Source organism: Chrysemys picta, chromosome 9 (assembly GCF_011386835.1).
Source record: "Chrysemys picta bellii isolate R12L10 chromosome 9, ASM1138683v2, whole genome shotgun sequence".
Classification (NCBI taxonomy): Eukaryota; Metazoa; Chordata; order Testudines; family Emydidae; genus Chrysemys; species Chrysemys picta.
In genome coordinates this window covers 35088884-35111826 of record NC_088799.1, presented here as the reverse complement: position 1 = coordinate 35111826, position 22943 = coordinate 35088884, and the positions used below count along the sequence as shown (strand labels likewise).

Sequence of the window (22943 nt, the reverse complement as noted above, 5' to 3'; positions counted from 1 at the left end):
ACTAAAGGAATAGTGACCACAGGCAAAGACAAGCTATACTGCCATTGGGTGCATTAGAAACAAGTAAATGGTTAAGCAACGTGAAGTTATCAGGTAATTAAACCACAGTGGTGACCCCTGGCAAGATTTTGAAAATGCCCAAAAGAGCAGAGCGGCACTAATACGGCCTGCATACTAGTGGCAGTCAGCTCTTCCTTATCACTCAAATCAAAGCATGACCATTAATGTTCCCAAATGCTGCTATTGGTCTCCAGCCTGAAGGAGAGATCTCCGTGGGACACCAGAAGCTGGTCCATACAAGATATTACCTCCCACCCTGCCGTCCCCTCACACACTGTGCCGTTTGGCAGCAAGGCGCACGTGAGGCTGATGAGAAGACACCCAGGGCTGGATCCCAGCGAACCCCCAGCAGCGGCGGCGCCACGCCCTGGGTTCTACGGTACCCACCAGGTAGGAGCGCTTAGAAGAAGCCCTGCGCTGGGCATGCCGCGGAGGGGGCTGGCGGGCGGCTCTCCCGGGCCCGCTGGCAGGGCTGCTGCGGAGGGACTCCAGGCGGAGGCAGAGTCGCTGCTGCGGGAAAGACGCCAGAGATACCCGCTAGCCGGTGCTCCCGCCCCTTCGCGCAGCTCCTGCCGCTTGGCCCGTCTGCCCCCAGCGCCGGGGGGGTGCCCAACCCCTGGCTGGCTCCCCGCCCGGCCCGGCCTTCCTCCGCGGGGCCTCGTAGGGACAGCCACCGCCCCCTTCGCCCAGGAGGGCTCGCCGGCCCCGCCCCGGCTTCCCCGAGAGACCCCAGCCCTGGAGCGGCCGCTGCTGGACGCGGGGTGGCCTGGCCGGGCGCGCTGGTGCTGAAATGACCCGCGGGGGCTGCCTGCGGCTGCTGCTCTTCGCCCTACTCGGCAGCCTGCGCTGGCCCGACGGCTTCGCCGCCGCCAAGGTGAGGGTCGGGGCGCGCGGGGGGAACCTGTCCCTGCCGCCGGGCTAGTGACTCGCTGTTTAGAGGCGGGAACAGCTGTGTGGGGGCTGGAGGTGGTGCCAGGGGGCGATATTTCACCCACCCACCCAAATCAGTGGATGACCCCATCTATGCACGTGTTGTAATTATGGGCCTGACGGGGGTGGGAAGGGCCAGAAGTGACAGAGAAGGTGCAGGTCATTTCACTGTAGCTCATTTTTTGCAAGTGAAAAAGCAGCTCTTGGTTGTAGCTGTTGTTTGTGCTGAAGCAGCGCTCAGAGTGATCTGAAAAAAAGTGACGGGAGCGGCGGCTGTCACACAGCCGCTGTCATAATCTAGGATCAGAAACTTGGTTAAAACCGTGTTTCAAGTGCGCCACTCAGCAGCCCCGCTGGAGATTGTTTTCTCTTCGCCCGGTCTGCGAGCCCTTGCGATCCGACCCCGCCGCTGTAAGCCCTGTCCTTTCAACTTCTTTCTTGCAAAAACCCGACATTTTTGTCATAGGCAAAGTTACTGGTATATGCAGTGGAAAGGAATTGGTGCTGGGTACCTTTGCCACTGACGGCAATGGAGGCGTTAACTTCAGTGGCAGCAACCTGGGGCTTTTGCTTAGGAGAAGTAACCAATATAGAGCAGGTAATTACTTTGTAATTTAGAGCTTGATTCTGTAAAGCACTTCAGTACATGCTTTGCTTTAAACGTGTTTAAATGCACTTCTTGGAGAGAGACACTTTCCTGAGTCACGGCCTTATGAAGAGAAAACAGATGAAATCCAGCAGGATTTTTTATTTTGGGGGGGTGTCTGTATCAGAATTAAACGTGTCACTGAAGTCCACCTTGATTTATGGTGAGTGAGGAATGCAGGATCTGACGTAATTATTAAAACAAAATGTTCTGTTTATCAAAATACAATGGTTTTACAGTTCAGAATTGGCATTTTATTAAAATAAAATATCGCTTTGTAACACTTATAGTTCAGATACCCACACACATATGTGAAACATTGTTACATAAAATGCACAAGGACAGCCATGGGATAAAACTTGTAATATGTAAAACAGCCTGATGTCTAAGCACCTAAATGTCAGTATTTTATTTCAGGCTATTTCAGATACATAATACTAAATATTAAAAATAAAAAAAATAAGAGACCCAGAACAAATTTGATTGCATTAATAATCAACTCATTTCCCAAGGTTTCACAAATAATGTAATTTGTACCTGTTGAGAGACTCAGTATTGTTATTTCTGCAATATTTGAGTAATCAACTTTCGTCACCAGAAAGACCAAGATAAGAGCCTTAATTCTGTTTCCAGTGTGGAGTTTTACCTGGGCAGCCTCAATCTGGTTGCGGTACAGGACTATTTAGTTAATAATAGTAATTCTTCTTCCTTTTGTGGTATATTAGTAGCTCTATATCTGTCTACGCGCGCACGCACACACACGAAGAACCATTTACCATCTACATCAACCTCAGTTTGAACTTTTTATAATATACAGTATGCCTATTTGATTCATATTTTAACACTGGTACCATCTGCATTACCCTACGCTGCAATTTAGTACACAACTTTCCCTTGAGAGCAAGCTGACTAGAGGGATTTCCAATCCTCTCTGGCTGGCCATTAATCCCTGCAAATGCATCTGTTCTGACAGTGGAGCAGGAGGTAACTATTTTGTGGTTGGATGCTACTGTGTAACCCTAGGTGTGGCTCGCCAGCAACATTTCTGCTGTATGTCAAATTGTAAACTGATGAAATTAGCAATTTCTGTTGAATTTCCATATTAAATTTCTTGCATTATAGTAATTGGTTTATTTTCCCTTTTAAAAAATAGTCACAATTATCTTTTAGTGCTTCAATGGAGAAGTAGTAATGCTGTATAGTTGTGGTGGAATTACAAAATATTCAGCAGTCCATGATATAAATAAAAATATGTTGATTCTTTATTTTTCATTGATAGATTTAAACAGTTTCTGGTATAAAGATTCCTAGCACAAGATTGTTTAGTCATTGCTGCTATCTTAAAATATTCTGGCTATTTTATTGTTAACCCATTCTGGATAAAGTATTTAAAATTAAATAAATGACTCTCAGGTGACTTTTTCTACATATTCAGATATTTCTTCTCTGGCACAAGGAACTTGCAGACAAACTTTAACCGTTTAATCAAGATCAACGTGTTTGTTTTTAAGGTAATCAAACATACTTAATAATTGCTTTAGTGAAGATCCAGCATCACAGTTGTATTTTCCTTTTCAATACATTACATATTTTTCTGCAAACTTGTTTCAAACCTGTCATAGGTCTGTTCAGAACTCTACTAGGTTCAGTATTTCTTTGGCAGTTCAGTTGATTTCAATTGTGTTTGTGTGAGAGAAACATATAATAGATTTATTTTTGGTTTACAGCAGGGTAATTGAGATCAGGTTCCTATCCAAAGTCACCTCAATTGCTGTTCTTGTATGTGCATGCCAGTATTGTCTAAAGTGAGGAAATCAGTTCTGCATAGATATTTCCAGCTGATAACAATTTGGATCAAAAGTGAGACTCCCTAACCTGAGATTATTAAAAATAATAATAATAATTTGATTTTAGTTGCTAATATCAATTGGCATTAGCTTGTTTATCAGTGAACCATCTCCTCTTGATTGGACTGTCATTATGACAAATCCTTGTTTACATTTTAAAAGTAAAGTAAAATATTTAACTAGTGAACAATGTCCAACTACTTCTGAACATTTTGTTCTTGTAGACATAAGCTGCAAAATGTTTATAGACTGTTTTGCAGGTTTGTTTCTTTTAGTATGTCAGTAAACAGTTTATCCAAAGATAAGAGTGAAAACTATAATGGGTGGTGGTGGTAGTGGTGGTATTTATTTATTGTTTATATGACAATAGTGATGTTCACAGTTCTTTGCAACAAGTAGGAAGCCACAATCCCTGCCCCGAGGAGCTTGAGCTTTCTGGAATGTGTTGGGGAGTTTTCTCATTTTCTGTAATGTTGTTGTTTGCATTCTTTACCTCAAATTTTTTTTAGGAGGTCAATGTCTGGACCCCATTGTGGTAGTAACTGTACAAAAATGTGATTAAAAAGATGGTCCCCAGATCCTAAGAATATGAAGATGATGCACAAGCTTCAGATGGTACAGAATAAGGCAGCCCACCTTCTCCATGGCTTAGGCCTTTGTGAGCACATCAGGCCCATGTTCAAGTCCCTCCTTGTTACCTTCTGATACCAGTTCAAGGCCTTGATACTAATTTTCAACGCAATTAGTGGATCAATCCCCCACTATGTTAAAGACCAAATTTTGACCTATGAACCACTGTGCTCCTGTGGGACAATGCAGAACATAAACTGTGGACAAAGCATGTGAGTGTAGGTTGAGGGCATCTTAAATCATATGGAACAAACTTCCAGAGGAGACGAGGTGAATCCAGAGTCTGAGCATCTTTAGCAAATGCTGCAAAACCGTGCTCTTCGAAAAAGCTTTTCTACTATAAGAATTAAATTCTCAATACTGAAGCCCCTGTTACCCAATAAACCTCTAAACCCAAAGAGGAAATTAGTACAGTCTAAAAAATCAAAACCAAATCTCCAACCAAAAGCAGTGTTTTGATCTCAAGACAAGAGAAGTGCTAGAGACTCCATGAAGTCCACTACAGATTTCACTATAGCTACCAATTTTACATGGAAGATGCTCTGATATTTTGGTAATGAGTGGCAGGATAAAACCTAAGATAGAAAGCTTTAGAATCTGGGGGAACTGAGTGATTAATTCCTGTGGAGAATATAATAATCAATTATAAAGTCCTTAAGAATAAAACAGCTGGATTTGTAGGAGAGAGAAAAGATGGTATAAAGTAATATATAAGATGCAATTTGGCAACTTGAATTGTAGAAGGTATACTTGATGGCAGACCTAGTGGAGGGTTTGAAGGGCATTAACAAAGAGAAGCAGATGTCGTAGGATAGGTTCATTGAAAATCAAATATTTTTCATTTTTTGAATGTTTTGAATAAATGGCACTCTTATGCCCTATTAATCTACTTCCATAATTTATCAAATAGTTATAGAAGTAAATGCCAGATGTGTTATTTTTTTAAAGTAGTTAATACAATAGTGTTATCTGCAGATATATAAATCAATTTTCAGAAAACTTAATTTGTCTTTCTAGGCTCTTGTACTGTGTTCATCATTGTGGTATATAAGTGCCAGATATTTACGGCCCTAAAGATGCAGATAGGCATCTAGTGGGATTTTTCCAGAGTGTTTAGGTACCTAACATCTGTAAGTAGGCTGCAAAAGTATATGGGTCCACTATGTTTCATTCTTTGTGTCTTACTGTAACCAAAAATGTGTATAGTTTTTTTCCATTGTGTTGAAGGGATTTGAGGGTCAAACTTGGCTCTCATTACTGAGTGAAACAGTAGCAGATCAGACCAGAGTCATTTGATACACCAAAGTCAGATATGAGTAGCAATCTGTACATTCAGTTTATGTACAGTATCTTTGATACCAAATTATTGCCTTAAGCATATTTTATACTGTGAAATGAAATCTCATTAATTCAATGAATTTGTCCTTCAGAGGTCAGTTTGTGTAGAAAATCTTTTTTTAAGAATTTATTCTTCTCTGCAAGTGGAAACTGAAGCTTCTGTTGCTTAAGATTAAGCTTGACTGGCATAGATAACCAAGTTTCCCTATTAATTCACTTGTGAAATCTCTACTTCCAGAAACATTCAAAATGATAGTACTTTATCTGCTCAGATAATACTTGAAAGTTAGAAGGCTTGTTTATAGTACTGTGAGTCCTGTACTTAAAGTAATGATTAGTGCACTTGCCGCTTAATTGTTTCACAGTTAATATGCACTCTAAAATTGCACAAGAATCCAAGCAACTCATGATTTTGCTATATCAAAATGACGATAGTAAGTAAACTAACTAACTAAAATGTAGTCTTTGTATTTGCAATAGTACATAGGAGAACCAGTTATGGACCAAAGCCCCATAGTTCTAGGCACTGTGCAACATAGAACAAAAAAGATAGACTGTAAGTTCCTTGGGGCAGGGACTAAGCAAAGTATGAGTAGGTTACTTTGCACGCATTTCCATGCTAGATGCCTACAACGTCATATTAAAACCTTACACGCTTGCATAAGAAACATAAAATCACGCCCCCCCCCCCCGTTCCATGTGTGTGCTAGCTACATTGTGGGTTACTGTGTGGGAGGATAGCAGCCTTCTCTCCTCCCTGTGCAGATAGACTGGGAAAGGTGTGCAGTAAGTAGAAACTTTACTCAGCCCCCAAAAGTGCTTGCAGAGCAGATGCAGATGGGAAGGTAATACACACCAGGTGAAGGGCTGATGCAGATATTTTCTCCCTGGAGTAAAGAGGTGACCCGGGACTAACTGTCATATTTCCCATTCAGACTGTGACTAGCCTGCTTAAGACATGTTAGCTGATCCAGTTGCTAAAGACAAACCAGTAACACTTCACACTGTGTATTCATAACATAATATAAAATAAATACAAAATTAATCCATTCATGGCAGATGCCAACAAAAGTTTTGTCAACAAAATACTCAATATTATTAGAGTCCAGTTCTTCTAGCTCAGAAAAATCTCTGCTTAAAAGAAAAGGAGAGAGCATGTGAATCTTTTAAAAGACTGCTGTTGAAGCTTTAATTTTTAATTAAAAATAATTAAAAACAACTAAATTTATTTCCACTTTGATCCTGCATAAGAAGCCCATTGAAATCAATACTTGCTCTAATTCTTTCATTTACAGCCAGTTATGTGTATGTTCTGTAACTCTGAGCTAAATTAGTGTAGCAGGCTTATATTTCCCTTTTAGTTCAGTTTTGACTACATCAGCGTTGAAAAGCAAATGTTTATGAGATCTTCTTGTGGAATCTCCATCATTGGAGATCTTTAAGAGCAGGCTGGACAAACATCTGTCATGGATGGTCTTCCAGATAATACTTAGTCTTGCCATGAGTGGAGCAGACTAGACTAGATGACCTCTCGATGTCCCTTTCAGTCCTACGTTTCTATGATTCTTTTTTATGATGACCTGTCTTTTTTTTTTAAATAAACCTTAATGAAGTTATAGTATAAAATATGTCTCGAAATATGAAACAGGAAAGTTATAGCAGAAGAAAAAAATTAACATAATTATGTTGTAGGTGGTCCATAAGCATACCTATACCAATGTCTGCTAGAAATGTCATGCAGAATGGTACGCTTTGACAATGAGCCAAGATGTAGGAGGGGCAAAATGTTGTCAAAGTTATAACACTTGCCCTTAGGCATGCTTTTGGGAACACTCGGGTACTGAGATTTATCTGCCCTGATTTGCATAGTTGCCTCATTTGACATTGAGGCTGTACATTTGAAAATGTATAACACAGTTAATCAACCACTCTATAAAAATACACTCCTGGTTAAGTGTGCTGTTGGGTTGGTTAATTCTTATACAATTCATTCCTGAGTTAAGCAGGAATGTTACCTATTTAAGATATACAGGATTGGCCTCTAAATGTGGTTGTCTTCCGGGGCTGGCTTGCACTGGTCTTGATTGTCTCTATAATTAGCTGTCACCAGTCCACTGCAAACCACATAAAAAGCAACAGGTACAGTGCTAAGTGTAGCAAATGCTGATTACACCCTTGTGTAGGACGTTGAGTACTGGAGTGTGAAATTACTCTTATTGGCCCAGATCATCATGTGGTATAAATCAGTGATTACACTGAAGTCAACATATTGAAACAGCGGAGTTATCCCGATTTACACCAGCTGACATCTGACCTATTATTGTGTCTTGGCCAAGAGAAATTAAGTATTCTGCCTGGAAATCTGGTATTCAGAACTGTTACATCACTACAACTACGGTAATTTCCTGCTCAGAACCGATTATATTAACAGGGATATAATTTAAAAATCCTCTCCGTGATGCATTTTATAATTGCAATAAGACACTCGAATGAATGAATTACTGTGCCATGATAAAATTCATAACAGATGAATTGTCAGCTCTTGACGTATAGTCTTGTTCTTACAAATACACAAGGTATATGTTAAAACAAAACTATAATCCAAGTTATATCTTAAAGATCATTAAAATTATTACACTTGCAGAGCAAAAATTGGGTCATATTCTCCACTGCTTTGCAGCTTAGATAGTCACAAACATACTCAGATTTTATTGTGGAAGAACTACAGTGGCAACTTAGACCTAGGGATGTCTTATCATAACATGGCCTTGACACAAAATACTCTGCTGTTAAGTGCAAGTACTACAGGATATCTGGTTATCTGTTTTATTGGCACCTTTTCACTCTACCATCCTCATTTAACAAAGTAATAATAATAAACTCAGTATGTTGGCATAAATTACGTGATTCCAGAAATCAGGTGCAAAACTCAATGGCTGTTGGTTTTCTTCTTAACTGTTTGAAACCACAACAGTTCTTAAATACACTGAAAGGATTCCATTTTGCCTGATCATTTATATTATGTTTTTGTATTTTTTCAGCTTTATATTTGTAGTTCGTTTTGTTCTTTTACCTACCAATTCTGTGATAGGGTAGGGAAGCTTCTGTCAAAACTGGCACAGAGAGGCTAACTTCCTAACTTATTTGACATTCTTTCCCTCTGTTCAAATGAAAATTTACCAACTGTGGCCATATGTGCTCCACTTTTACACAGAACAACATAGAGAAAACTGACATAACAAAATATACTGGGATTTGGAGCAGTAGGTTGCATTATATCATTCCTTGACATCTGCATGCCAAACAGATTGCCACAAAATCAACTGATGTGTGGCAAAAATTTGTAAAAGTTGTCTCTAATTTTGGGAGCCCAACTTGAAACTCACCCAATATTAGTGGCCATTTAAAAAAAATGTAGCCTGCACATCTTTGGTGCTTCCAGAACTATTGATAACAGAAATCAAAGTGTGTATTGTGGGCTTGTTCTGAGAAAGCTAATATTGTTATAGTCCGTTTCTAGCACAATTTACCATTATGTCAGAACTTGCGTCACTTTGCAAGGGGATCATGCTACATATAGTGGTCGTTCTCTGACTCCATCTACTTTCAGAAGGCCAGCACCCTTTTTCCTACATTGCATTTCCACCAGTTACGTTTTGTGGTAGGGAAGGTTTTTTACTGTTCAGTGGTATGGCATGCTATTGCATAGCCTCTTTTTTCCCTATGTGTGGCCTTTAGGAACTGATTTTTAAAATAATATTATTTATATAGTGTCCAAAAGCATGGTAGGAATTGTATAAACATGCAAAAAGACAGGTCCTTGAACCAGAAGACCTACAATATAAATTAATACCCCCTGCGCCCACCGGACAATGGATGGGGGAGTAAGGAGATGCCATATACAAGCACAGTGTTTGAGGTGATGTTATGCATGGCACTTGTTAGTAAAATTTTGCATCTCACCAGTTGGATAATATAGTTCCTGGTTAGGTTGCTCTATTAAAATGACTCCCTGTTAGGAAAGGAGCGAGGAGGTGAAGCGGGACAAAGGTTGGCAGCAGAACAAGCTAATCAAAACCTCTTCAAAGTTTCTCCACAAGACCAAATTCTCTGAGAATGTTTTGGCTAATCCAGGAAGGGGGATTTATTTGAACACTTTCCAACATAGTTCTTATTGAAGGCTACATTTATTTAGCCTAATGGGACTTTCTGCTTTGAATAATTTCAAGGACAAAAGCCTTGGAGAAGGAACTCCCGGGGATACATGGCTACTGAACAGCCTTTGGAAACTCTGCCAGCCTGACAATTTAAACACTTTGGGCCAGATTCTGATACCCTTAATTACACTGAATAGTACCTTGACCTACCTGGAGTAAGATGCTAATTGCTATGAGTACAAGTATAAGAATCTTGCCCATTTATCTTGCACACAAAAAGAACAATATCAGTATTTTGTTTGTTGAGAGGTAATAAGTGCCTGTTGTACCTTTTGCTCTTTATGCAACAAAAACAATATGAAGAAACCACATAGGCACAGTCAGGTCCCCCCAAAAAACAGTGTTTGCTAAATATAGGCAGACATGCAAGGCCTAGCTATACTGCTGTTCGGACTGGTTTTAACCAGTTTCTACACTCTAGGATAGTGAGCACCAATATATTGCTCACAAACTATTTAAACCACCCTATTCCCATACACTCCTTGATAAATTGTAGGATTTTAGTTAAATTATCCTCAAATTAATCATAAACTGGTCAAGATGGGGCTATAAATCTGAATCTGGGCCAAGTACCCTCCATGCCACCCACCCCTCCATCTGTGCAGATGTTTTGGTGGAAGAAGGGGAAGTTAAATGTTCTTGATTACACTGTTCCTGCTCAGGCAGTGCTATGATTGACCCCATAGGAACTGTCTGAGCGAGAACTGCAGAATAAGACCCTCAAACAGGAAAACTAGTGTGAGAGGAGAATAAAAGACTGATTTTACAGAAGACCCATTCACTCTCCAACAAGCAGGCTCACTCTCACCAGAAAAGCTCCACAGTGAGTTTAAATAAAAAACTTTTGTCCAACAGACACTTAAGCCATTCTGACAGTGTCATCCACTGATGCATGAATTCACCTCCTGTTTCTGTAATAGACATGAGAGTGAGAAGCGGCACACCTACTTAGATTGTAAACTCCTTGGGCCTAGGTCTGTCTTTGTTATATGTTTGTGCAGCTCCTAACACAATGGGGCCTTGGTCCATAATTGGCACCCCTAGGCACTACTGCAGGGTGCATTATCAGTAGCACCACTAGTAAAACTCCAGGACTATCTGCCCATTCTATCTTGCCTTGATTTAAAAAAAACAATTATAAAATTCCCATCATATTAAATGCAGTAGTGTGGGCATGAGTAGGATCCGTAATATGTGAACTGCCAGTACTACCAGGAAATCTATTATGGACTTTATTAAGGAGAATAGAAACTGAAATATGTCTATTACACTTTGTCTCCTTTTGATTTGTTACTGCCTGTGTTAGGCTCGGCAGGAAAATAAAAAGTGCATCTCTGGGATTTGTAACAAAATTCCTCCTGCTCTGGGGTTCAGTTCATTTTCCCCCTCAATAATAAAACTATATCAGAGACCATTGTCAGAGGGATCTGCCTGAAAGTCTTTGCAAAGAATACATAATAGAATAAAATACACAATTGCTTGTTGGAGAGACCCATTGCCCCAACCTGCTTCCTTTTTCTGGAAGGGTGCTATTTATAAAGGCCCCTTAATTTCCAGTGCTTTGTTCTTCTGATTCTGAAAAAGAGGCTGGCTGTAACCCCTCAAACTTGCCCACTTGAACCCTAATCATAGGGAGGAGCAGGAGGTTCTAGACTATTACTCATGGAACTCCAGCCTGGGGTCCTGAGATCAGTCAGCACCATCTGTTTCCTTAGAAGTTCCCAGACTACTTTACCCAAACCCTCCCTCCCCCTCTGTGATTGCTCCCCCTATTGCCACAGTATTGATCCAGGAAACCTGCTGTGGTAGTACTGGATGAGGATGGTTTCGCTCCTAAACCTTAAAGGAACAGTAACTACTATTTAATTTTATGATAAATTAGGATGAATGGAAATTGAAGTGGGAAAACCACTAAAAGATGAGAAGTATTAGATTTTAGCAATAAAGTAGCACAAAAGAGACAATTATATTTTTGGAGTATTTTTATACACTGCAGTTAGCTTAATTTTGTGCCTCTTAGATATTTGGTTCCAGGCATGCATCATAATATGTAAAACATGTTTAGGAAATTCCAGAATGGGATTCTGCTTTTTAAATCAAGATAGTGTAAACTTCGGGGTACATAATGTTCATTAAATGGGATTATGTCTTCAATTAATGTACTTGGCAAACTCAACTTTCTGAAGGAGTACATGTTATTCAAGCAAAGATTAAGAGAACATGATCTTCTTGTTCTTGGGCTAAGTGGAGTAGATGTATGGTTACTATCTAAATTTAATTTACAATAACATGGTCTAATACTATGCTCATTTCAGATTATGTTCTACAGGAGGGTTCAAGCTAGGCTCCATAGAACCTAGGGAAATGTCCTCTTTGCATCTCTGAGACTGAAGACATGCAAATCATGTTAATCATTTTTATCAGGGTTAACTTACACCCACGCCAGAGCTGGACACCAAGCCTAGCAGGTGTATAGTGTGCCGTGAATTGCCTTGCTGCTACATCCCTGTGTGTGGTGTAGCTCAGTACCTCTAGGCCAGGCAGCCAGCTCCATGGGCTGGTTCATAGCAAAGAACTGGGTGTATAGAGTTCTTGCTTCTTCTGTGGCCATTTTGCGGAACGGTCCCTGATGTCCTCCAAGTACAGCAATGGCAATTCTATCATGTCCTTATGAGGATTGTGTAAATTGGGAAGAAGGATCAGTGTGCCCTCCTCTGACTCCACTGCACGCACACATGAACTCCAAGCAAAATCTGAGAGAAAGAGAGAGGTGTTGGGTGTTCTCCAACCACACAATTAAACATCCCGAGCCTGATTCTGTTCCCATACTGGTGTACATCAGTAGTAATGGAGTTGTACAGGTATAAACCCAGTTTAAGTTTGAGAAGACTCCGACCCTGTATATTTAAACACCTGTATAAAAGGATATCACCAGGAGGACCCCCATCAAATATGATTTCACCTTGGGAATTGACCTTGGATTTCATTAGAGAGAAAGAAATAGATTTAAACACCGTATGTTGTTTGAGGCAGACAGTGTTTCTAGTGCTAGACCAACACAACTTGCCGTTCCTATTTCCTCTAGTGTCATCTTTTGTAATAAGTGTCACCATAAAGCACAAATATTAATGACTGGGAAGATGGAGTGGGGTTATCAAGAGAAAAATTAGATATACCAAGTCATTAAAATAATTTAAATGTATTTTTGCTATGGTAATGTATAACAAACACATATTTGCTATGGTATTAATACATACACCACTGAAACCTGATATATGTGATCATACGACATTTTATTTGAGGTAAGAAGATTATCAGAAAAACATAACATAAAATCAGCATATATGCTAAAGGAACACTTTTCAGTTTATACCTAGCATCCCTAAGGCTAAGGTTTAGACATTTCCACCACTTTATTCCATATGGTTAGCTGATGACTAAACTTCATTAATTCTCATGACCTAGATTTGTTAAAGCAATAATTATACAATATATAGGAAAAATAATTATACTTATTACCTCTATATTCCAGGATCAATGCTATAAAAATTGCATTGGCCATGGAGGTAGTGCTAAAAAATCTTATGCAAATGCAATTTTGTATTGCTAGAGAGTTTCATGTGTTTATAGTTCATTATTTTTTAAAAATTTCAGTCAGTACAGTGGAACACAAACCACAGAGTTCATGAAAACATCAAATTAATAATTAATGTCAAATAAGCCCAAATCTATCCATTTAGATAGTCACAAGATCCAAGAATGTGGGGCTATGGTAATGGTATGAACATTGAAAATAACTAATCATCCAAGTTTTGGGAGAAAAAAATAACCATAATAGACCACCATTTTGTTTGCTTGTTCCCACCCCAGTCAGGGTATGTTAACTGGCATTGATTACACTGGGAGTTGTTTTATCCTTTGAGAGGAGAATTATTGATGGTAGTAAAAAGTCAGGGTTTCTGTTTCTATTTTGACAGTCACAGTTCTACCGTGTGGTCTAGTCTAGTGGTATGAGAACCGGCGTGGGAACTCTGTGCTAATCCTCATGCTGACTCCTTGAGCAGCAGGCAGATTACTTAATTGCTTTTTCATGGTTTCCCCAAGTCCTAGTTTAGTACAAGGGATCTCTAATGTACTTACCATGCAGGGCTAAGAAAGGATTATTTATCATTTTCACTAAAATATTCAGGCTTCCACAAGCGACTATTAATGGTTTGTGGGTCTAGGTGGTATCCATGTATTGCACTGGTTTAAAGCTGAAGTAACGTAGTGGTTAATCAGGCCCTAAGGACTTTTCTTCACTGCAAGGTTTACTCCTGAGTTATAACTTGAGCTTTGCCTCAAATTCACTTCTTGTCCACACACTAAAACTCTTGAGTATGGTAGAGCTTGTATCTCAAGTGAGCTGGCCTAGCGAGGGTAAAGGCTAGAGTTAGCAGAGCTTGTCTGCTGCTAACACAACCACTCAGTAGTAACACAGCCTATTATTATTAATCAAGTTTGTTACTGAAGTGCATGGGGAGAAGAGTTGGGCCCTGTAGTGGTAGGCACTGTACAAACAGAGCAATAGACAGTTCTTGCCCCTAAGAGTTTACAATATAAATGCTAGCTCCAGGCAAGTGCTGCTAGTCATCCAGGTCCCTTCCCACACTTCCCCCTGTGTGCCCAGAAATGAGAGACAAGTTCTCCTACAATTCACTGGGAAAGAATTTCTAGAGTTTACTACAAGGTAAAGAAGCCTGGGATATGCCCCCAAAAGTCTTACCTCCTCACCTGAGTGAACACAGCATGGATACAGCAGTTCGACTGTTATTTTGCAGTGTGGCCACTCTCACTTGAGGTAGGCTAACTCGAGTGTCGATAACTCAGGTTAATTCTGCAGAGAAGAAATACCCTCATCATGTTTACCAAAAGAGACCGGCTTGAATGGCACCTACTTAAAGGGTATTTTTAAAAATTAATTCCAGATGTAGATTGGAGCAGGTATGTATGAAATGTTGTAAAAAGACATTTAATGAAAGTGATATATATACTGTGCAGTTATTATTTACAATAGTTTTACAAGACAAATGCCGTGATCCTGCAGCATGTGGCATGCAGAAGCAGCAATTCCTTCACATACCATACGTTGCAGGATTGAGACCAAGTTCATTGTTGAGTTTTTATATACTCCTTGTAGGCCATAACTTGCCCCTTTTTACAATATTTATGTACGACATAGGAATCTGCTGAAGATTTTGTTGCCTTCTATTTTATTTCATTTTAGAGACTCTACAGTTTACTTCCTTTCTTACAATAGTTATTAATAGTTAGAATAAAGACAGTTGGCCAAAGGATTGCAAGATCGTTGCTACATAGTGAATTTTACTTTAGAAAATGAAAAGTACACTCCTAAAGGTATTTACTGAGCATCTGATATTAAAAAGAGATTTTAGTATACTCATTGATTTGACATCAGTAAAAAAAGTGTGTAAATCGGACCCTAACTGTTCATCTGCAAACACTTCTGCCATATCTCTGTACCAGTCATTCATCATTAATATCAATTTACACCTCTACCCCGATATAACGCTGTCCTCGGGAGCCAAAAAATCTTACCGCGTTATAGGTGAAACTGTGTTATATCGAACTTGCTTTGATCCACCGGAGTGCACAGCCCCGCCCCCCCAGAGTGCTGCTTTACCGCGTTATATCCAAATTCGTGTTATATTGGGTCGCGTTATATCAGGGTAGAAGTGTAATTTGCAGATTTCTTTACAAAAGTCACTTTGCACCAAACATAAAAATAATCACCTTCTAAAAAGTTGTGTTAACTCTACAGTAACTGACTGTGTATAGGATCAACAAGCATCCATGTGGCAATTTTAAAAATCATACTTTTTCCTAAATAATCAGTTAACTTATTCCAGTACTCACTATTTCTGTGACAAAACCAGAGACTGTAAGAAAATCCCTTCTCAACCGTTTCTCAAGCATTCATCAGAGTCACTTAATATGCATGTCTTATTTCAGAAGATGCATCTGAAGAAGTGAGGTTTTTACCCACGAAAGCTTATGCCCAAATAAATCTGTTAGTCTTTAAAGTGCCACCAGACTCCTCGTTGTTTTTGTAGATACAGACTAACACGGCTACCCTCTGATACTTATTTCAGAGTGTGACTGTTCAAAAGGGGACAATTTAGAGCTGCCAGGACTGTCTCTTGGGCAGTCCAGTGCTTGGTCAGTCTCATGATAATCTCATGAAATTAGCTACTCTCGCAAAATTTCCTGCCTTTGGACTGAAGGTAGGTATCAAAGTTTCTACAGCTGGAGCGGAGCTGTGACTGCACCTGGTAGGGTCAGCTGGGAAGATGCAATGTGAGCTGTCCATGCTGAGTGACCAGGAAGAGGAATTTCAAAAATTCCCAGCCTTTAAAGGGGGAGGTTTGCCTACCTGTCTACCTGGCTTCAGGGCAGCGAAGTTCAAACTGGTGACCAGAGCATTGTGGGCATTGCGGGAAACCTCCTGGAGATCACTTAGGGTGACATAAGTAACGCAGTGTCTACACTATGTCGCTCTGACTTTGTCGCAAATACTCTTTGCTTCTCATTCAGGTGACTTTATTAAGTCGGCGTAGCAAGAGAGTTAAATGCAATGTGTTCACCTCCACCATTTTTTCAACAAAAGCTGACTTTCATTGATGAAATTGTGTAGTGTAGACATAGCCTAATTCCTTTTTCAGAATCCGAATGGAAATTTTATATTACTAAGTCTTAAATGCCTGTATCTCTTAAGAAAAAACACTTGCTTCACTTTGAGTTTTGCACGATTTAGAAACAAAAGTTTATTTATAGACTATAAATGAAAAAAAAATTCTGTGACATTGTCTCTCCTTTTATTGTCTCTGAAAAACCGATCCACAACATCTGCCATAATGAAAGGTACATAGCTTTTTTTTTTAAATTCCAAATAAAGGATACACTAAAAATATCTTAAAGAGTAGAATAAAAGAAACAATGCACTAAAAGCTTTTAGTGGATAAATAAGGGTAAGAAGTGAAGTGGTCGAAGGAACATGATAAATGCACTTTAACCCTATGTTTGTATTATATGAAGTGTATAATGTTAGTAATATGTATATTATATATAATAGATTATTTTGTTTTCCTTACTGCAGTAGAGGTAAAAATAGATAAGGCTAATGTCATTCTGGGGTATATCAACAGGAGTAGTATAATAAAGACATGGGAAGTAAATGTTTCACTCTACTCAGGATTGGTAAGGCCTCAGCTGGAGTATTGTGTCCAGTTTTGGGCACCACGCTTTAAGAAAGATGTGGACAAACTGGAGATAATTTGGAGGAGAGCAACAAAAATGATAAAATATTTAGAAAACCTGCCCTATGATGAAAGGTGAAAAAAAAAAAAAAACCCGAGCATGTTTAGTCTTGAAAAAGAAGACAGAGGGGGAAGACCTGAAAAGTCCTCAGATATGTTAAGGGCTACAAAGAAGATGATGATCTGTTGTTCTCCATATCCACTGAAGGTAGAATAAGAAGTAATCAGCTTAATTTGCAACAAGGGAAATTTAGGTTAGAATTAGAAAAAACTTTCTAATGATAAGGTTAGTTAAGTACTGGAATAGGTTACCAAGGGAGGTTGTGGAATCCCCCTCACTGAAGGTTTTGGTGAACAGGTTGGACAAACACCTGTCAGGGATGGTCTAGGTATGCTTGGTCCGGCAAAGGAGAGTGGACTAGATGACGTCTTCAGGTCCCATCCAGCCCTACATTTTATGATTCTGTGAATTTTTTGACGTAACAATCTGTAGTTTCTGTTATCCCTGTGTGTGAATCAGAGAGAGAACTATGCTGGGAATACATCTACATTCCAAACATGCAATTATCCTATAAATATACAGTGCATCCTTCTAGCTTCACCAAAGTACCTTAGAGGCTGGTCCTGCTAGGTGCTGAGCACCCTCCAATTCCATTGACTTCCGTAGGAATTCCAGGCATTGCATGGCAGTCAGGATCACACCCTTATGTACTTTGTAAGCCATACAATACATGTGATTTATTATTATACTTTCCTAATTTGACGTTACCACCAACAAGGCATTCTATTCTTGACATCAGAATTTGACATATATTAGTTAGCTGCAGGCTGAACTTTTTGATAAAAGGAAAATATTAAAGCCACCCAAACAGTATAAAATGAAAAATCCAACTCATGCTCCAAATGTTCCTTATTTGCTAACTTTTGTCACAGCACACTTTATAGCCTGCATTGTGGCCCCTAGGTCAGTTCAGAAAGTGCTACAAAGTGTCAGTTTGTGTTACTATTCAGAGCTCTGCACTGAATTTTGATTACAGTCAGGCCTCGATTTACATGGTATTTTTTTGCATGGTTTCAGTTATGCACAGTCAATTAATTGTGACCCTTTCTTTTTGTATATGGTATGGATTCACTTTTACATGGTGCAGCGCAGTCGCCAAGATGCGCAGATATGTCTAGAATCTGCTGGGTGCTTCCTGCCCCCACTCCACCACGCTGCTCTGTGTGATCGGATATTGTCTCGTAAACATCACATTGTCCACTTGCCTTTACCTGCTATTTATCAACCTTAATAAGTGTTTACCATAAGCTCAAAGAGGAAATTGAGAGAAAGTAGCTCAAAAAGTGATGCATCACATGTGAAGAAGCAGAAAAAAGGGTTGACTTTAGTACAGAAATGGAAATGTTGGATAAGCTCGCTAAGGGTGAAGGTTCATCATCCGTAACTAGGGCTTTTGGCCTTAATGAGTCGACTGTGTGTATAGTGAAGAGAAATGAGGCAAAAATTAGAGCAAGTGTTGCTGCAAATGCAAAGGTGCTAAAATGTTATTCCATACTTGTGATATTACCATACAAAAGATGGAGAAAGCAATGAACATGCGGTTTGGGGACCAAACACAGAAAAGAGTTCCATTGGATGGGCCACTGATTAGAGAAAAAGCTAAGAGATTGTATGATCACTTAACACAGGATGCTGTGTCAACTTTGGGGGAGAGCAGTGTAGCCAAGGAATCTACTTTTATAGCCAGCAAGAGATGGTTTGAGAAGTTCAAAAGGAGGTATGGGCTGCATAATGTTAAATTGGTCAGTGAAAGTGCATTTGCAAAACATGAAGCAACAGCAAGGTTTCCACCCAAGCTGGCTGAACTCATTGAGGAGAAAGGTTACAAGCCAGGGCAAGTTATTAACGCAGATGAGACTGGCTTATTTTGGAAACAGATGCCAAAGAGAACCTTTCTTTCAAAAGATGAGAAATCTGCTCCGGGTTACAAGGCTGCGAAAGACCAACTTACCCTTCTCATCTGTGGAAATGCAATGGAGGATTTTATGGTAAAGCCAATGCTCCTTTACCGAGCCCAGAACCCCCATGCGCTCAAGGCCAAAGATAAATATCAGCTACCAGTGTTTTGGAGGTCTAATCGGCATGTGTGGGTCACTTCAGGGCTTTTTATGGACTAGTTTCAGAATTGTTTTGTGCATGAAGTAGAACACTACCTGGCATCAAAGAACCTGGCATTTAAGGTCCTACGGATCCTTGATAATGCTCCAGGCCACCCTGCAAGCCTTCAGGCTGCACAGCCCAAATTGGAGGTGGATTTTCTGCCTCCAAACACCACATCACTCCTCCAGCCCCTTAACCAAGGTATCATCGCAACTTTTAAAGTTTATTACTCTCACCGCACGTTTCGCTGCATCCTAGATGCTATGGACAGTGATCCAAGCTTAACAGTGACACAGTGCTGGAAGGATTACACCATAGCAGTGTGTGTGTTTAAAAATATAAAAGTCTCTGGATGAAATTAAGCCTTCATCATCAATCAATGCATGTTAAGAACATAAGAATGGCCATACTTGGTCAGACCAAAGGTCCATCCAGCCCAGTATCCTGTCTACCGAAAGTGGCCAATGCCAGGTGCCCCAGAGGGAGTGAACCTAACAGGTAATGATCAAGTGATCTCTCTCCTGCCGTCCATCTCCACCCTCTGACAAACAGAGGCTAGGGACACCATTCCTTACCCATCCCGGCTAATAGCCATTAATGGACTTAACCTCCATGAATTTATCCAGTTATCTTTAAACCCTGTTATAATCATAGCCTTCACAACCTCCTCAGGCAAGGAGTTCCACAAGTTGTGCGCTGGGTGAAGAAGAACTTCCTTTTATTTGTTTTAAACCTGCTGCCCATTAATTTCATTTGATGGCTCCTAGTTCTTATATTATGGGAACAAGTAAATAACTTTTCCTTATTCACTTTCTCCACATCACTCATGATTTTATATACCTCTATCATATCCCCCCTTAGTGTCCTCTTTTCCAAGCTGAAAAGTCCTAGCCTCTTTAATCTCTCCTCATATGGGACCCATTCCAACCCCTAATCATTTGGTTGCCCTTCTCTGAACCTTTTCTAATGCCAGTATATCTTTTTTGAGATGAATACTGAGCACAGATGTGGTCTCCTCAAGATGTGGGCCTACCACAGATTTATATAAGGGCAATAAGATATTCTCTGTCTTATTCTCTATCCCCATTTTAATGATTACTAACATCCTGTTTGTTTTTTTGACTGCCGCTGCACACTGCATGGACATCTTCAGAGAACTATCCACGATGACTCCAAGATCTTTTTCCTGATTAGTTGTAGATAAATTAGCCCCCATCATATTGTATGTATAGTTGGGGTTATTTTTCCCAATGTGCATTACTTTACATTTATCCACATTAAATTTCGTTTGCCATTTTGTTACCCAATCACTTAGTTTTGTGAGATCTTTTTGAAGTTCTTCAGTCTGCTTTGGTCTTAACTATCTTGAACAGTTTAGTATCATCTGCAAACTTTGCCACCTCACTTTTACTTCTTTCTCCAGATCATTTATGAATAAGTTGAATAGGATTGGTCCTAGGACTGACCCTTGGGGAACACCACTAGTTACCCCTCTCCATTCTGAAAATGTACCATTTATTCCTACCCTTTGTTCCCTGTCTTTTAACCAGTTCTCAATCCATGAAAGAATCTTCCCTCTTATCCCATGACAACTTAATTTACGTAAGAGCCTTTGGTGAGGGACCTTGTCAAAGTCTTTCTGGAAATCTAAGTACACTATGACAGGTTTCAGAGTATGCATCCGAAGAAGTGGGCTGTAGTCCACGAAAGCTTATGCTCTAATAAATTTGTTAGTCTCTAAGGTGCCACAAGTACTCCTGTTCTCTTTTTAAGTACACTATGTCCACTGGGTCCCCCTTGTCCACATGTTTGTTTGACCCCTTCAGAGAACTCTAATAGATTAGTAAGACATGATTTCCCTTTACAGAAACCATGTTGACTTTTGCCTAATAGTTTATGTTCTTCTATGTCTGACAATTTTATTCTTTACAATTGTTTCAACTAATTTGCCCGGTACTGAAGTTAGACTTACCGGACTGTAATTGCCGGGATCACCTCTAGAGCCCTTTTTAAATATTGGCATTACATTATCTTCCAGTCATTGGGTACAGAAGCCGATTTAAAGGACAGGTTACAAACCATAGTTAGTAGTTCCGCAATTTCACATTTGAGTTCTTTCAGAACTCTTGGGTGAATGCCATCTGGTCCTGGTGACTTGTTACTGTTAAGTTTATCAATTAATTCCAAAACCTCCTCTAGTGACACCTCAATCTGTAACAATTCCTCAGATTTGTCACCTACAGAAGCCAGCTCAGGTTTGGGAATCTCCCTAACATCCTCAGCCGTGAAGACTGAAGCAAAGAGTTCATTTAGTTTCTCCGCAATGTCTTGATCATCTTTAAGTGCTCCTTTTGTATCTCGATCATCCAGGGGCCCCACTGGCTGTTTAGCATGCTTCCTGCTTCTGATGTACTTAACATTTTATTACCTATTGAGTTTTTGGCTAGCTGTTCTTCAGTAGAAAAATAGTTGGAAAAACTTGTGGCAAAAGGCAGTGAATGATTTTCGTGGTTTCCCTGAAATGTGACGTGAGGTGGAAGAAATTACAGAGCTGGGTTGTCGTGTGGGAGGGCAGGGATTTGACAATCTCCAGGCAGCGGAGATAGAGGAGCTACGGGAGTCCCACACTACCGAGCTCAGTGAGGAAGAGCTGGAGGAGCTGATTCAGTCAAGCACCAGTGACAAGGACAGTGAGAAGGTGGCACCGAAGCTGCAGCTGACAATGGAGAGTCTGGATAAGGCTTTTTGATTGGCCAAGGAACTCGGAGACCTTTTTGTGTGTGTGTGTGTGCTGAGGATCCATTCGTGGAACGTAGCTTGAAATTCAAGAGAGCTTGAGGGTGCGTTGGCTCCTTACAGGGAAATTTACAAAGATATGCAGAAGAAAGCCAAACAATTGGCCATCACCAGTTTTTTTTTTTTTCACACGTCTTCTGACACCAATTCCACTCCGTAGCCACGGGTGGGACTGGCCCTTAGCATCCAGGCCCATCCAGCCCTAGTGCTTGCCCTGCTCTGCCCACTCGCCCCATGCTCCAGCCAGGCAGTGGGATCAAGGGCTTGCCCTGCTCTGCCTGCCCGGTGTTCCAGACGAGGAATGGGGTTTGGGGATGGGGGCTTACCTGCTCCACCTGGCGCCCCTGCCTGGGAGGGGGTTGGGGGCGTACCCTGCCCTGCCCGCCCGGCATTCCAGCCGGGGAGTGGAGTCAGGGCACGGGTGCTTACCCCACTCCGCCTGCCCAGCATTCCAGCCGGGGAGCGGGCAAGCCCCCGTGTCCTGACCCCGCTCCCTGGGTGCACGCCTCGGGCCCAGGGGGAGCCCTGGCCAGAGTGTCCTTCGCCCCCCACATGGCCAGCTGGAGAGGGTGAAGGGAGGAGGTACAAATCTCTCCTGCCTCACCTCCCCCACCCCTGCCCACCCACCCAAAGTGGGGGCCCACCCAAGTGTCCCATCCTGTCTATGCCACTGCACCACACTCCCTGGCCTCCCCAGATGAACCCTCGGAGTTCTGACTTCAACAACATCAGCATTATTATCCTATCAAGTTCATCCTCAACATCAGGAAAGATCAGTAGCAAGTTTAAATTTCATTACATTTTTTAAAGAAAACCTGTATTGGATATATTAGGGAGGTCATCTTGTGAGCCTGGAACCTAAACCCTTATTTCCCATAGACCCTTGGTATCTTTTTACGCGATTTCTATTTGCACGGTGTTTCTTCAAGAACATAATCACTGTGTAAATCGAGGCCCGACTGTAGTAATTGTAATGTAATGCCTGTTTGGAACATGACTGAA

The 22943-nt window shown here is 40.7% G+C and overlaps 2 protein-coding genes across 7 annotated transcripts in view; one reads left to right on the top strand and one right to left on the bottom strand.

The window, feature by feature from the left end:
• COL4A4 (collagen type IV alpha 4 chain) overlaps positions 1-579 on the bottom strand; it is a 130677-nt gene extending 130098 nt beyond the window's left edge. For both annotated transcript variants that reach the window (XR_010590655.1, XM_065558006.1), the window contains exon 1: positions 448-579. Coding sequence is in view for 1 of the 2 variants with exons in the window: in XM_065558006.1 (XP_065414078.1) it covers positions 448-485 (38 nt within the window). In the remaining variant the exon portion in view is untranslated. The remainder of the gene's footprint in view (positions 1-447) is intronic.
• Positions 264-22943, top strand: part of COL4A3 (collagen type IV alpha 3 chain) — a 119769-nt gene continuing 97089 nt past the window's right edge. Inside the window, exon 1 of one of the 5 annotated variants that reach the window (XR_010590654.1) lies at positions 264-450. Coding sequence is in view for 3 of the 5 variants with exons in the window: in XM_005282580.5 (XP_005282637.3) it covers positions 851-934 (84 nt within the window). In the remaining 2 variants the exon portion in view is untranslated. Of the gene's footprint in view, positions 451-800; positions 935-1124; positions 1589-22943 lie in introns of those variants that run through there. The other 4 variants (XR_010590653.1, XM_065558004.1, XM_005282580.5 and 1 more) reach the window with 4 other exon arrangements.